The sequence below is a fragment of the Cinclus cinclus genome, chromosome 22, assembly GCF_963662255.1.
Source record: "Cinclus cinclus chromosome 22, bCinCin1.1, whole genome shotgun sequence".
Classification (NCBI taxonomy): domain Eukaryota; kingdom Metazoa; phylum Chordata; class Aves; order Passeriformes; family Cinclidae; genus Cinclus; species Cinclus cinclus.
The window spans coordinates 7787113-7802371 of NC_085067.1; the positions used below are offsets into that span (position 1 = coordinate 7787113).

Here is a 15259-nt window from a genome sequence, read left to right on the forward strand (position 1 = left end):
GGCTTTGCTCTTACACCACCTCCCTAGGATATTATTTTCTTACTGGTGCCTGATAGATAAATGCCCAGAAATGTGTTGCATCAACAGTGCTGTCAGACTCATTGCTGTGCAATGCTGACTTGTGCTGTGGGGATGTGTAGGTACAAAGGTAAGTGGTTAGATGGAAAGAAACTATAAAAATTCCAGTAGCTTCACATACAGAGGGCTGGCCTCTGTAATTACTGGCTGGCTGCTTCTCCCCTTACCCTAAAAGCCAGTTCTGGTGTTCTCAGATGACATGGTATTTATCTGATCAGATAAAGCTGCTGGTGGCCAGATGGCACATGGAAGTAAGTTGTATTTACAGAATAAACCTGACCACAAGCCAGTTCTCCACCTTTCACCAGCTGCTGTACACTGGCCCTAGCTGTAGCTGGGACAGGGCCCCAGTATGTGATGGCCACATCTCCCATAGGTTCATACATTCATCCCCTTGCTTGCAGGTCATTATATCAGGTGATCTGTAGTGGCTGGACCACAGCCCATGCCTTTGCCAAAATCGAAGGCATGAAGTATTATTGTACAGTGATTTTCAATGCTTGGAAGTGCTAAACTGTATATGATGGAAAGACACAGCTCCTGCCTCTCTCAGCTTGGGTGGAAATAGAATCCTTGAGTGGGTGGATGAGTATGGATAGGGGGAAATATACCCAGCTGTTTATCCCCAGGGGAAAGGATAGTTGCTCCAATTTACAGGCTGGATAGAGCCTGCAGGTACAGCTCAAACCAGAACAAGCTGCACTTATCCTGTAAAGGTGATTATCAAATTCTTGTTGGCATCATCCAGTAACAGAGTGGGATGAGCTGATGTGCTGCACACAAAAAGTACTTGAAGGTCCTCAGAGTGTGAAGCAAGTGTCCTGGGTGTGCTCTTTTCCCCTGCCCCCTTCCTTCTTCCTTCCACAGTTGAGCAGAAGGAGAGTCTCGGGGCTCTGCTGGGATCCAGCATGGAACACAGAAGCTCTGCAGAGGAGGCATACTAGAGTGTGCTGAGCAGTTTATGTTCCCACCTTCACCCTCTGGTCAGCAGCCCTGCCTTGTGGAAACATTTTGAAAATCAATTTAAATGAATAAATTAGAATATTAAACAGAAGGACAGTATTATCTCTGGATTTCTGCATGGGAATATGATCAAGCAGGTGCCTCAGCCATTGCTGATCCCTGAATGTGCATGACATGGTCAGAGATAGTCCCTGTTGGCCTGAAAGGCACAGAGAATTTTATTTTTCTCTTCTTCCTTAGCAGTATTGGAGTGTATTGTAAGCAGAGCAAAGCCTACAGGCCATAGGGTGAGGGCAGCTCTCAAGAGGTTCTTGCTTGGAGAAACTGCTCTGGGATGAGCAGGGCCATGAGGAGCCAAGAGCAAACATAGGCTGGAGGGGTGTTACTCACAGCAGTCAGATTGAGATCTGTCCTGCTGCTAATTTGGTAAATAGTTTAAATGATATGTTAGCTCTGTTGAAGACAGTGTCAGGAAGGGTTAGCATCATTGTCTTTTCAGCCCTGGGACAGTGGTCTGGATCCCATTTTGTCGTTTTGTTGGGAAAAGCGTGGTAAAATGTGATGTCAGTGATAGTACAATTAGCAGGGAAGGTGTGTAGGTGTCCTTTCATGGCTGTATGTTGCTGCTCTGACTCAACAGTAGATAACACACCTGCTAATACCCTTGGCTTCTTTTTGTTGTGAAGGTAAAGCCCAAGACTGTCCCTTGAAACTACTGGGGGTGTTTCATTGGGGAAGGGACCATTTAGCAAGATAGCCTTTGATTAAAGGCATGAAAACGGGGGCAGAGACCTTCAGTCTGGAGCTGAATGTTCCAGGAGCTCCAAGGTGTGTGGGTCAGAGGCTGCTCAACTCCAGCTGAAGAGGAAGGGCTACACAAGCTTGTTTAAGCTTAACCATAAGTGGTTTTACCTGAAGTGGAGAAACTTGGAGTGTTGACAGTGGTCAAGAATAATCTCCAAAACAAAAAATCTAGTATCACTGCGTCAATATTGTTTCTATTCTTTGGAACGTCCTGAAAGAGCTCTTTTTAGCTTCTTTATGCTTGGCTTTTGTGGTTGTTGTTTTTCCCAAAACAACTGTAGAAGCAATAACTCTTTATATTTGATAAATTCCCATTCTCTTGGGCACGAATAATCTCAGCAATAGTTTTGGTCAGGTAACTATTAAAGGCTTCTCAGAAAAGCTTTGGGAGTTTTGTTCATTTTTGAGTGAAACTTGTCAACTCTAAAAGCTGTGACACGTCTGAGCTGAGGTTGGTGGCAGCCTTGTTACTTCTGTGCTCAGGTTCTGAGCCTCGTTAATTCTGTCTCAGGCTTTAGCAAAGAGAGGGGTTGCCCTCTCCACTTTGTCCTTGCCTCACTTCAGACATCAGGCATGTTGAAGATGTGGCTGTGGCTGCCCAGTGGGCCAGGCTGAGAGATGCAGACAAGTTCCCCATAGAGGAGTTTGTGATTTGGAGTGGCACTGATGCCAACATCAAGCTGGGATGTTCTGGGTTGAAATCCTCTGGTCTCCATGCCATAGGAGCCATCCATGCTCAGCTTCTGTTCACACCTGGATTATAGATAGTGAAATCCAAGCCAGGCAGGGGCAGAAGGGATGGCTGTGAGCTCCCATGAGTTATGCCATGCCATTACTAACTTCCCTGGCTGCCTTGTGTCCTCTCCCAAGGTGATACCTCTGATTTATTGAAGGGTCTGATAGAATCAAACATTCTGTTCTGATGAGACCATTTCATACACAGGTACGATCTGTTGAATGGCTTCTTCAAAGCATTATTTATTTTAGCAGCATTAGCTGAACAAATCTGCATGTCTGAGATGGGTGAATTTTCTGGACTCTCCATCCATCAGAGTTTTTGCATGGCTGCCAAAAAATGGGAAGTTCAGTAAGAGGCTCAAGCACTGGCATGCAAAGTGTGACAGCCTGATCTTGGCTTCTGACTGCACTGGCAGTTGGACCTGGGGAGCCCAGGCTCTTGGAGAGCAGATGTGTCCACCTTGGCTTGGGGGAGAACATGATGCTGTATGGCAGGGTGTGTTTTACAGAGGGGATGGCAGAATAAATAAGGCTGGAAAGTGAAAATGGAATGCACTGCTCTGGAAGGAGTAGTGGCTGTTTAGGGGAGTTTGGGACCTGCTCTGTGCTTAGAGTCTTCTCTGACATGGGGCTTTTAGGTGTACTCTTACTGCCCAGTTTTAGTGTTGGCATAAATAATGTTTGTATCAGTTGAGTAGGGCTAGTTTTTTACTCTCTCGGTTGGAAACAGCTTTCTCAAATAGATAATAGTGATGGGTTCATAACTGAGTGGTCTTTTGTGTGGCTGGAAGAGTGGGACCCTGCAGCAGATGCCATGGTCTCACTGATGGATGGAGCTCATTGATTTTTTTAAGGTTTGCATGAGAGTCTGTCAGGGTTATATGGCTTGGTAAAAAAAAAATATCTGACTCAACATCTGGAATTAAAACACAATAAAAATAAAATTTGGGGGGCACATTAGCAATGGTAAGTTCCTGTGAATGACATTAAGATTAATTACACTTACATTGAGTTCAACTTGCAGCTAAAGAAATGTATTAGAGTAGCATTAAATCATTGCATTAATATTAAGAGGCCAAATTTGTATAAACTCAAATCAATCAAAATAGGGGCTGACTTTTAACTGTGAGTGGTAGGTAAAGAATTCACTGCAACTGTTCAAATCAGTAACTTGCCTAATACTGAAATTAAATTGTCTTTTTACTCCTGGACACAGTGCAGAAACAGAAAGTTTCCTTATGATCCTTTACCTGCTGGCAAATATTTTACTCTATCCTGTAGCAAAGAGAACATCCCCAAAGATTTTCTTCCATAAGCAGAAGTGCTTTGAATCCCTAGAGACAGAAATTCCAGAGGAATAACTCAAGCTGTATGCTGCAGCCCCCCAGGACTGGAGGTAGGACCCAGACTTCAGAACTGTGCTATTTAGTCCATAAAGGTGCAGTTATTTTTAGTCTAGGAAAACTCTTTTTTCCTTTGCATAAACAATTTTTTTAGGGATTTAGAACTGGTAAATGTAACATTCCCACCCTGGAACACAGAAACCCAGAGACTTCTGCATTCAGCTCTCACTGTTTTTTGTAGGAAAATAATACTCTGTTGATACCTTTTTGTGTTCAATTTAATATTAAGAAAATGAATAACTGCAAGTGATTCAGGACGAAGTTGCAAATTTAATTTTGAACTTATTTCAAGCTTTCTTCCTTGAATTTAGATGTTAGCGGAGATAGGCTAAAACAGCTTGGATCATATGCTGATTTGCTTGAAGTACGAGCCTTTAGAATCACCTTCCTTCTCTTCTATCTTCCTTTTCTTATCCCAAGTGTCTAAGTGGGAGTGTTTAGTGCAGAGGCAGCTGCTGCTCAGTGCCACACGCTCTTGGAGCAATGATCAAAACACAGCTCCCAAGGTTCCTGACTTCCCTCCTTGAGTCTCCTCAGTAAGCTGCAAACTTTAAGAACTGTAAGTGTAAATTCAGGAGAAAAAGGTGTGATTTATTCTTATTTCTCCACGGTGGGGGAAGAAACCTTTGCTGGAGGATGCCTGGCAGTGAGCTGAGCCCCACTCCCATGCAGTTTGTCAGCAATGTGAATTGCTGTAGGAAGTGTAGGTAAAAGTGGAACAACTCTTATTTTGAGCAGTTTCTACATCCTGGGAGCAAGCTGAGGAGCAATGCTTTTCTGGCTCAGCTGTCCTCTTGCTGTCAGGTCCCAGTATTGCTCAAAACTGTTGGCTGAATGAGCACAGGGCTGAAAACCAGTCAGTGCAGGTCATGGTTCTTCAGGCAAGGCAGGTATGAGCTGTGCCTGCAGGGCTTGGACTCCTGTGTGGCCTCACAAGTAACCTGGTACAATTAGTTGACACCTTGAAATATGTTTTCATTATATTTACTCTGATCTCTCCCAGGCAGGCAGTCCCAAAATCACTTTGTAGTTACTGGAAAGACAACTTTAGTGCTGGGAGAACTTGGTGTGAGAACTATCTGCTGATTTCATCAGATCTGAAACAGAAAATAGAGATGTCATGTCCCCCTCTCTAACTAGCTGTCCCAGCTTCAGTCCCCTTGTGTCAGTGCTAGTGCTGCCATCTCCTAATGCCCAACATCTTATCTCTGACAGGTCGGTGGGACAAAGACAGGAGTCGTGCGCTACGTGGGAGAGACGGATTTTGCCAAAGGAGAGTGGTGTGGAGTGGAGCTGGATGAACCCCTGGGGAAGAATGATGGGGCAGTTGCTGGTACAAGGTACTGTGAGCTCTGGACCCTAGCCCAGGTCCTACACACCTCCTGGGGTGGCAGGGGGCAAATGCCATCAGACCTGGGAGGAGAGTTAGGGCTGTGTTTGGTTGGACATTGTGGGCTGGGAGGAAGAGTCTAATTTTGAGTCTCTTAGGCTTTTGGATAGCCTTGCAGGGAGATCAATACAAACCTCCTCACTGGGCCATTTTACAGCAGGGTCAGATAACTGCTGTGAAGGAGGAACCTGAATGGCTCCAGGAAACAGGAGAAAGTATAGAGAGAAGATAACTTACAGTAGGATTTAATTTTTGCTAGAAATTGATTCTGTTAATTATATTAGCTCTAATTTCTACCACCCATTCCTATAATAAACTTTCTTCTTGTGCTATAAGTCACCCTGTCAGAACTTCAGAAGACAAAGATTTTACTTTCTTTTCTTCTCAGCTTAATGTTTTATTCTGTTCTTTCTGGGAACAAATTTCCAGAGAACTGAAAGAACAATTGGTGATTGTTTTCTTTCCTTGTACTAATTCTGCAGTGTCATAGGTGTCTGCTGATTGATCTTACCACCTCTGACTCCTTAGGCACTTCCACCATTTTCTTTTCCAGAAAAAGACAATATTAGTCCCTATGAAACTACGCAGGGAGATCTCACAGGCTTGCTGGAAAGCTCTTTCTGTTCATGGGGAATTTAGTTAACAGAATGACCCAGGCCTTGGATCTTGAGCTTGGTGCTGTTCAAATCTGAATTACACAGCAGCTCTTTGGTCATGCTTCAAATACAGGTGCAACTGATTCTGTGTCCTACACAAGTTCCTTAACTGGGAAATACTGTTGGTTTCTTGGAGCTTCTGAAGGCAATCTGGCTTTAGAGGTGAGATTTATCTTTCACAGAATTAACTAGGTTGGAAAAGACCTTTGATATTATCAAGTCCACCCTATAACTTTGAAACTGAGGAGCTGAGAGTTCCTGCCTTGTTAGATCTCAGGTTCTCTAATAATGGTTTCTTATGTTGGGTCAGCCTTGTTTTGTCCAGCAGCTTTCATTTAAATTTAGAGAAAAGCTGTCTTGTTCAATGTCAGGGCAAGAAAGCAGTAAATGATTGGCAGCAGATGGCTGAATGTCAGCCTGTTCTCAAAATAAAAGAACCAGGATGGAAGAGAATAAATCATGGAGCGAATGCAAGTTCCTGCTTTCTTTATCATACAATTAAAACTATCTAGAAGATTAAACTTTCAGGGTGCTCAGAAATCATTTATTGTCTCTGTGCATGTGGAAGGTGGGAAAGGGAGATGTGAGTGTAGTGCTGTCTGCCTCTCATCCTCGTAACACTTTTGCTGTGTTTTGAAAATCCAACTTTTGGATGTCTTCTGAAACTGCTGTATCTTGGCTGAGGTTCTGGTGTGTGCCTTGTCTGCAAAGGCTTCTCCTCTGTTCACACTTTTTAGAGCAAGGCTGCAGCATTGTCCATGTGTGTCCTTCATCCAGCCTTTTGATTCTCTTGTATTTTCTTGTGCTCATTTCAGCAGCAGTTTGGAGAAGCTAACATAGTAAAACAACTCCCTTGGTGCATGCAGGCATCCCTCAGTCATCTTCCCTGTTTGCTGTGGCAGCATGGAATTCTTGAGGCTGGCCTGATCTTGTCCTGCCAGGATCAGCCTGGGCAGAGGCTGTCCAGGACTCTAGAGTCTGTGTTTTGGTGATGGTTGCCATCTAGTGAGCATCCCTGGTCTGGCCAGCAAGCCCAGCACTGCCTGCTGCAGAAGGAGAGGGAAGCCAAAACTGCAGCTCAAGACACTGAGGCTGGTGGAGGCAGCAGAGGTAGCATGGAGCCTTGGTGACATTGTGCACCTTTGCTGTCATAGGCAACTCCACTTGAGTTGGTGGTGTATTGGCTGAAATTTGTGGTGGGTCACTGATTTTCCTGCAGGTTCAGGTGTGGATGTGCATCAAGGGAAGGCTCTAGGGCTGGGATTTCCCAGCAGCTGTGGCTCTTCAGTGGAAGCTGCCTGCAGGCTGTGGATCAGTAGCAGTGGCCCAGGGGACAGGGTATCACTGTGGGTGGCCCCTCTGTACATCAGGAGATGCTGATTTGCACTGAGGTTTGCTGCATCTGCTTTCCTGTCTGCCCAGGAGGCTACAGAGGTGCTGGTGTGGTTTGGTTTGGTGTCAATTCCACAAAGCCAAGCAAGCTCCATGTACTCATCTCCAGTAATTTAAACGTTACCTGCTTATTTTACCATTCTCCCTTCTCTCTCTGCTCCAGAGTCCTTGCTCACTTAACTGCCCAGACCTTTTATTTGTGCATTGTTTGTCAGCCTTGGACATTGAAGATTTTTCCATCTATTTCAACATTTCCTGTGCTGTTTTTCACCTGCAGTTTGCACTGCCATCACACCACCACTTTTCTACCCTGTTTCCTCTCTGTAATATGAGTACAGAACTCCTCCACACTCAGTGAGAGCAGCTCTTGGTTTTCATGTAGATTTTTTTTTTTCTGCCAAGTGGTTTGGACCCAATTCCCGCTTCTGAATTATAAAAGTTAATTGCAACCACTTTCAATCTGGACTGAAAGAAAATGGGCAGACACAGTGATGCAAGTTTGAACTTGCTAAGAGCCGTCAGAGGCTTTTAAGGGAATTAACATTTGGGATTGTTGTGCAGCCAGAGTACCAGTCTGTGCTTACACCAGAGCTGTGGAAGGTGCTGTTTGCCTGCCTGTGCCTGCTGGAATTTGGGAAAATAATGCTGAGCAGGGCTTTGGCAGGTTTGCAAGAGGTCAACCTGTGGTGTGGCTGGTTTTCCAAACCCAAGGGCCTGTGTTGGCAGGACGTCAAGGAGGCTGAGAGATTTGGGGTTGTAGAGGGGTTGTTTAAAGTTTGTGATAGAAAAAAAAAGGATCTGAGGTGATGTTTAAAAATTAATTTTATTCTCATCTGGCTAGAGATCAGGCTGTTCCCTGGCCTCCCAAGCACACAGGGGTCTGCCTGTGACACAGCTGTATGGCTGCCAGCACTTAAAAATAAAAGGGAGTTGGGGAAACAGCTGCTCACATCTGGAAAGAGAAAACTTGTGCTAGTAAAACTGGATTTGCGTAATTTAGTCATTAAAACCTGGTTTTTTTATATTAACATAGGACAGATTGTTTTATGACCCAGTATTTAGTCCTGTTCTTGCTGGGAAGCCTATGAAAAAGCTCTTACAGGGGCTTTTAGTGTTGGCTGCTCCCCTGAAAGTAGGGGACACAATACTGGAGGTGATCTTTCTGCAGTGCAGCTGGCCAGCAACAAATGAACCTTGGTTTATGCTAGTCTGCCAAGGCCCTGAAGGAGTTTCCAGGGTTTGACACTGAGTTGTAGCTCATTTTTATTTTGGAAGAGGGCTCTGGAGAGACAGAATCACTGGGCTCACTGCAATTGTGGAAGAGACCATGCACTCTAATTATCTGATCCTCCCTTTTCCTTGCTTTCATCTTTCCAAGTTTCTTTGCATAGGAAACAGTTTCTTTGCCACCCAAAGGAGGTGGCACATGAGTTTGGGTTTTGGAGTTTGCTGTAATGGTATTTTTAGCTTCGAAGGTTTGAGCTGTCGTTTTCTCCTGTTTTGGTAGGAAAGATTTTTACAGTGTGGAACATTTACAGAATTGTGTGATTCAGATCTTTTTATTTGACAGAGTCACAGGGTGGATCAGGCTGGAAGGGACCACAGTTGGTCATCTAGTCCAACCTTCCTGCTCAGGAAGGGTTATCCCTGAGCACACGGCAAACTATTGTGTCCAGAAGGTTCTGGAATATCCCCAGTGAGGGAGACTCTGCACCTTCTCTGGGCAACCTGTTGAGGGCTTGGCCACTGTACAGGGAAGAAGTTCTTCCTCATGTTTAGTTGGATCTTCCTGCTCATGGCCTCTTGTCTCATTGCTGAGCTCCACAGAGTAGAGCCTTGTCCATCTTCTGACATCTCCCTGCCGACACACTTTACTGCATCACTATGTTCAAAGCAGGGTAAGTTTTGGGAAGTTTGGCTGGTAAGGAAGGAGTGCTTGTGCTGTGGCTGTGTTTATGTTCTGGGATATGTGCTCTCCAGGCTACCAGCTCTGTCTTTCCTGGCATCTTATCAAAGTGCACAGCAACTAGTGCTTGGCGATTACCTCAGGTCTCCCTGCTAAAACAACATAAATGCAAACATGGAGATTGCCAGTACTCTAAATTAGAAATGAGAATAATCCAACTACTTGTACATAGGAAACAATGCCACAGCAAAGCACCTAGAGATGGCTGTGGGCTGGGGTCTTGTACTGCTTGGCAGCGCCATTCTGCAAGGCTTGGGTGAGGTGGCTGCTCTGCCACTTCTCACTTGGTGCATCTCCTGTATTCCAGGTATTTTCAGTGCCCACCCAAGTTTGGCCTCTTTGCTCCCATCCACAAGGTGATCCGGATCGGGTTCCCATCAACCAGCCCTGCCAAGGCCAAGAAGAGCAAGCGGATGGCCATGGGAGTGTCAGCCCTGACCCACAGCCCCAGCAGCTCCTCCATCAGCTCTGTCAGCTCCGTGGCCTCGTCAGTGGGGGGCAGGCCCAGCCGCAGTGGGCTGGTGAGTAGCTCCTGTATGGCCTCTGCAGCCTCAATCTACCTTTGTGACCCAGCTTCACAAAGCAGGAGGGTTGGGGTTTTCTTCCAGTGCAGCTGCTCCTTCACCGTTCATGAGGTGAGGGGAATGGAGTATGGGATGGTGCTACCCACCTTACAAATAATCTCCCTCCATGGACATGGCTCCAAGTAACGGGCACCAAGCATCTGAGACCACTGAAGAACCTGAAGTGCAGTTTCCAGTGGGATGAATCTCAGTTCTCCTGTCAAGAGCAGGTTTATAAGGGATCCCTGCAGAAAAAGGACATTGTTTCCAGTCTCACCTGCTCATGCTGCTCCACTGACCAGCTGTGCAAAGCTCCTACTGTGACTGTCTTACTGTGCAGGGTGACAATGTCCTGGTTCACATGCCTGGGGTTTTGGCAGGTATTCAAGCAGGCAGAAAGCAGGCCAGTGATATTATTGAAAGTTCTTGCTCTGCAGTAGTGTTGCTGCAGAACACCTGCAGTCCTCTTGGCTGGGGACAAGGGTGCAGTGTCATTCCTGGGAGTGGATCAAATAACCCTGTACTGGTCTCCACTTGAGATGAGTCTACCCAGCTGAGCTCACTTTTTGGGATTTCATCGGTGCAGGCCATCAATAAAATATAACTAAGAAGGCAGATGATACAGTGCATGATAATTTTTCCTGACCCAGTTCCCATCCTGTTCTGTCCTTTGGGAAATGGTGCTTTCACTGCAGTGCAGAAGAGCAACTGTGCTTGTGAGCATTATCCAGATGTTTCTCAGACTTAACTTCCCCTGTAGGGCCCAGAGCTGGAACTGCAGCTCTGGATTTAACTATTCTAGACTGGGAAGGACACAGCTTTACCCCATCTGTTTTTAACTCTTTTCCCAGCTGACAGAGACCTCTTCTCGATATGCCCGGAAGATCTCTGGCACCACAGCCCTGCAGGAGGCACTGAAGGAGAAGCAGCAGCACATTGAACAGCTGCTGGCAGAGCGTGACCTGGAGCGGGCAGAGGTTGCCAAAGCCACCAGCCACATCTGTGAGGTGGAGAAGGAGATTGCTATCATGAAGGCCCAGCACGAGCAGGTAGGAGGTGATATGGCTTTTTATTACTAGCTCTCAAATACCTGAATATTTGATGTCCCCTGAAAGTGTCAGATCATAACATTACCACTGTGTCTGAAACTTGGGCTCTGAATTTCTGCCTTTTATGTGCTGAGTTAAGTCGAGGCTCTTTCTCTGCCCTCCTAGTGTCACACGTGTTATCTCTGAGCTGAGCCAGGAGGAGGAAAAGGGCTGTGCCAGATAAGAGGCAGTAGATAGTTTGTGCCTGGTGGATCAATATATTTCAATGATGAAATGCAAGTGGAAGGCAAATTTGTTCCCTTCAGCCACTGAATTTGGCTGTGGCTGTGACTGCATTGCAGTGATTTTATGGTGCTGAGAAGATCAGCTCAGTTCATATGCCACTGCTTTCCCACCAGAGAGGATGTTTTTATAACATTAATAAAGGCAGGAAATCTAGAAGGAAAACAGGCTGATCATATTAGGCTAGTGTTTGTTTATTTTTGCACAAGCACTTGTACAGAGGATATTTTATGCATTAAAATGCTTGAAGAGAGTTGTGTTTGTGCTCTTTGTCAGTATGTGGTTCTTCAACATCTGCTGCTGTCCTAAATTCTTTACTTGTGCTTATAAATCCAAGCGAGCTGCCTGGGAGTAGGGATGGCACTGTATATTTGTGTAGTAGGTCACACCTGCCTGTCAGAAATGCAGAAGAAATTGGGAAATCAACTGCAAGCTGACATTTTTCTTGTGTATTGTGTTTCCCAGTAATTATCAGTAACAAATGAATTAACAGATGTCTGAAATACCTCTTGCTTCATGACTGGGGCTGAATTGCACTGGTAACTTCTGACCAGATTTTCAGAACTTTTCAGGCTTCAAGTTCTTAACTCTAATCAGATCTGGATTCTCCAAAAAGGTCAGGTCAGAGAGGCACTGAAGCATGGTTCATTTACAGCTGCTGGAGATGGAGCAGTTTTTGTTGTCTTGATCCCTGAATCCTGAATTCTTTGGAAGATGTGCTCTTACCACACCATCCTCTGAAAACGACCATCAAAACTTTCTGTTCCCTAGTTCTGACCCTTTCTTAAACAGCTTTGTACTACTTCAGACATGGCTGACTTTTGTGTCTTGGGCTTGTTTTTTGCTCCAGTATGTCACAGAGGCAGAAGGAAACCTCCAGCGAGCACGAGCCTTGGTGGATGGGATGCAGAAGGAGAAAATTGAGCTGTTGAACCAGCTTGAAGAGGAGAAGAGGTGAAGCAGGAGTGGATGGGTATGAGGGAGGTGAAGTTATCATGTGTGGACAGTGATAAAGCCTTCAGGTGGTTTTGGCTTAAGGATATGGTATGGAATAAAAATTGGATCATAAACAGGCACGTGCACTTTGGGTTATCACAGCTCCTTCTGTACAACCTGCATTTGCTGAAGAACCCTTCTTCCCCTCCATTTGTGATGGGCTGATCTTAAGGATGTTCTTTGTGAGGAAGGGAAGCCAAACTGGAGTACAACCTTACTGTGGTGTGATTCACCATCTCCCCACGCCCTAGAGGCCCCCATCTGTGCAGATATCATGGTGCATATATTTCCTCTCTGGATAAGAGTGAAGATCTGCATGTCATTCTTGGAGTCCAGATTATACACTTCATGTATATAATTAAACTCTTCAGTGGGAATAGAAAAACATTTCAGTGTATTAAATAACTGAAAACAGTGTTGATTTCAATTGACTGATGGCCCTTCTGTGCATGAAATGTTCTTTCATGCATAAGTCTCCCCATACTCCTCGTAGGCAGCTGACTTTCCCAGCTCCAGCAGGCCCTTTAACCCAAGACAGCTGAGTTTTCCTCTAAATATCAACAGAGGCCTCCCTCCTCTAATTAAGAGGTTTAGAGAAGGAAGCTTGTTTATGAAGTTTGTTATGTACACTCACAGCTATTTTTATCTGTAACAGAATCATAGTCCTTACATCTGGCTACTGGCTAAACATCCTCAGCCTTTCTTTTTTTTTTTTTTCATTCAGTAAAGAGAAAAAGAGGGATAAGTATAGCAAAAAAAATTAATTATTTTCTACTGTTACTGGCTTCTCTCTCCCAAAAGAGAAGAGTTTCCTTGGCATGTCTGTGTTAATGTGTGTGGTTTTATGTGCATTTATGCATGACTGGCCTGTGCAATCTTTGGGGAAGGCTCTTCTGTTTGCCAGGGTAGCTCATAGTTCCCACGTTGTGGAAACATTAAACACTGCCCACCCTCTGCCAATTCCCTTGGAATATTTTGCATGGACCCCGTGCATTTGGCACAGGAATTGCCCAGTTTTCAGCTGCAGGATAACGAGGTTTAAATAATCCAGTGAAACCTTGTTGTGGTTTCCTTGTTTTCAGGATCCTGTGTCAGAGAACAGTAGTTGTGTGTCTGAGAGGATGTACCTTGCAAAAAGTTCATGTTTGTATGTGGAAAACTGCTTATAACTGTCTTGCTCCATGGGTCTTGCTGCTCAGTTTCTGCTGAACTGTTTGTATCCAAAGGTGGTTGGTATCCCTCTCCTCTCAGACTTTCATTCTGCAGGCCATGACAGGATTTTTTAATATTGGGTGGGTGGTTTTAGAACACAAAAATCTTATCAATAGTTTTTGGGCAGCTTTTCCATTTGTTGATAATGACCTTTCCATTCATGGTTGCAGTAATCCATAGAACTTGATTAATATTGAAAAGGTTCATGTGCAAAGGCTGCTTAGACAGAGGGTGCTGAGCTGAGTATTCCTGATTGCTCTTTGTGTCCCTTCCCTTCCCCAGGAAAGTGGAGGACTTGCAGTTCCGTGTGGAGGAAGAATCCATTACCAAAGGGGATCTGGAGGTAATTCCTGATGATTTTGCCAAAATGCGGGGTCCAGAGTTGCATGTGGGGCATCACTTGAGTAACTTCTGCCACTTTTTGCCCCCCTCTTACAATACTTCACTGCTGGTTTTGGACCTGCTGTGAACACCATGGTATAAACTCTGAGGATTGTTCTTTGGTGTGGTGCCCAATGACTATTCAAACTTGGAACTGCCTGGAGTTAATCTGTCACTCTGGGTTGCCAAGCCATGTTCAAATTCAAATTCACATCTGAATGTGTTGGAACATACATTTTTCCACTCTAGAAATTAATTGACAGTTCAGTTCTTGTCCCTGTGGTGTCCTGCTCTTAGAAGCTAATGGGCACACAGAGTCTCCTGATTGGATGCTATTTAATTCCAGCCAAAATGCTGTGTATCCTGAGGTATCCTCATGTGGAGCTCACTGCCCCAAGTGTGGGTTTGACACTAGGATTGACACCCTGTCACTGGGAAGGGCTGTTGCTCAGAGTGATGCTGTTGCAGTGAGCGTTGTGCAAACTGGAAGTGATGTTTGGGTGAAGTGATGTTGGCCTTTCCGTGGGGAAAAAGGAAAAGAAAATCTTTCTGTGAAAGCAAAGCTCTGCTCTCCAAATGTAAATCAAGGGAGTTTTCCATCTCTTTAGCTGGAATGCCAGGTTAATAACAGCCAGAAAATGTCAAGGGCCCTGTTCCTGTGCTTCACTGTCACTCATAGCAACAAAAGCCCAGGAAAATGGGAAAACTAGGAAATGGATATGTTGCTGTGGCTGTGATCCTGTTGGCATAAACCTGTCTTCTTCATCCAGGAGCTGAAGGACATGTTTGACAGGGTATAAATTAGCAGTGCACTGATAGCAGACCTTTGCAGAAGCACAGCAAGTGCAGTTTCTGCCTGTTGTGTGAGAGCAAAATCAGATTCCTGTTCATCCCTGAGCTGACAGCTTTCCCACAGTGCTTTAGAGTGCATCATTCCCTTTGAGAGCAGTGAATTGTCCCTTTGTAAGCTCCAAGTGCTTAAGCCTGGCTGTGTAATTATGGCAGTGGGACCAGGGCTGGCCAGATGGTGTGTTTGGATATATATTTTTTTTTAAAGCCACCATGCTTAGCAAGATAAGATGCTATGGATAAGGGCTCCCATTCTCACTTTGGGACTCAGTCTTGGATTAAATTTTCCTTTGCGCTGGGAAAGAATTTTTTTGTAATGGGGACGTGGCCAAGCTTTCAGCAGGACATTCTGGTCCTGTCCTCACTTCCATGCTTGTCTGTACAAAAGAACAAATCATTTAGGAATGCTTGATTTCCCCTGGTCCAGGGAACTGGCATGCTCTCCATGAGTCCAACATCCGTCCCCAGCACCTGCATTGGCAGAGGGCTTGGCTGGGACCAGTTTTTGCATCTTGTCTGCCTAATTTGCATGCTCAG

At 45.1% G+C, this 15259-nt stretch overlaps 1 protein-coding gene across 1 annotated transcript in view; it reads left to right on the forward strand.

Moving 5' to 3' along the window:
• CLIP2 (CAP-Gly domain containing linker protein 2) overlaps positions 1–15259 on the forward strand; it is a 55815-nt gene that overhangs the window by 25205 nt on the left and 15351 nt on the right. The window contains exons 3-7 of the mRNA XM_062506941.1: positions 5202–5326; positions 9698–9911; positions 10805–11002; positions 12135–12238; positions 13775–13835. Of these exons, the coding sequence (XP_062362925.1) occupies positions 5202–5326; positions 9698–9911; positions 10805–11002; positions 12135–12238; positions 13775–13835 (702 nt within the window). The remainder of the gene's footprint in view (positions 1–5201; positions 5327–9697; positions 9912–10804; positions 11003–12134; positions 12239–13774; positions 13836–15259) is intronic.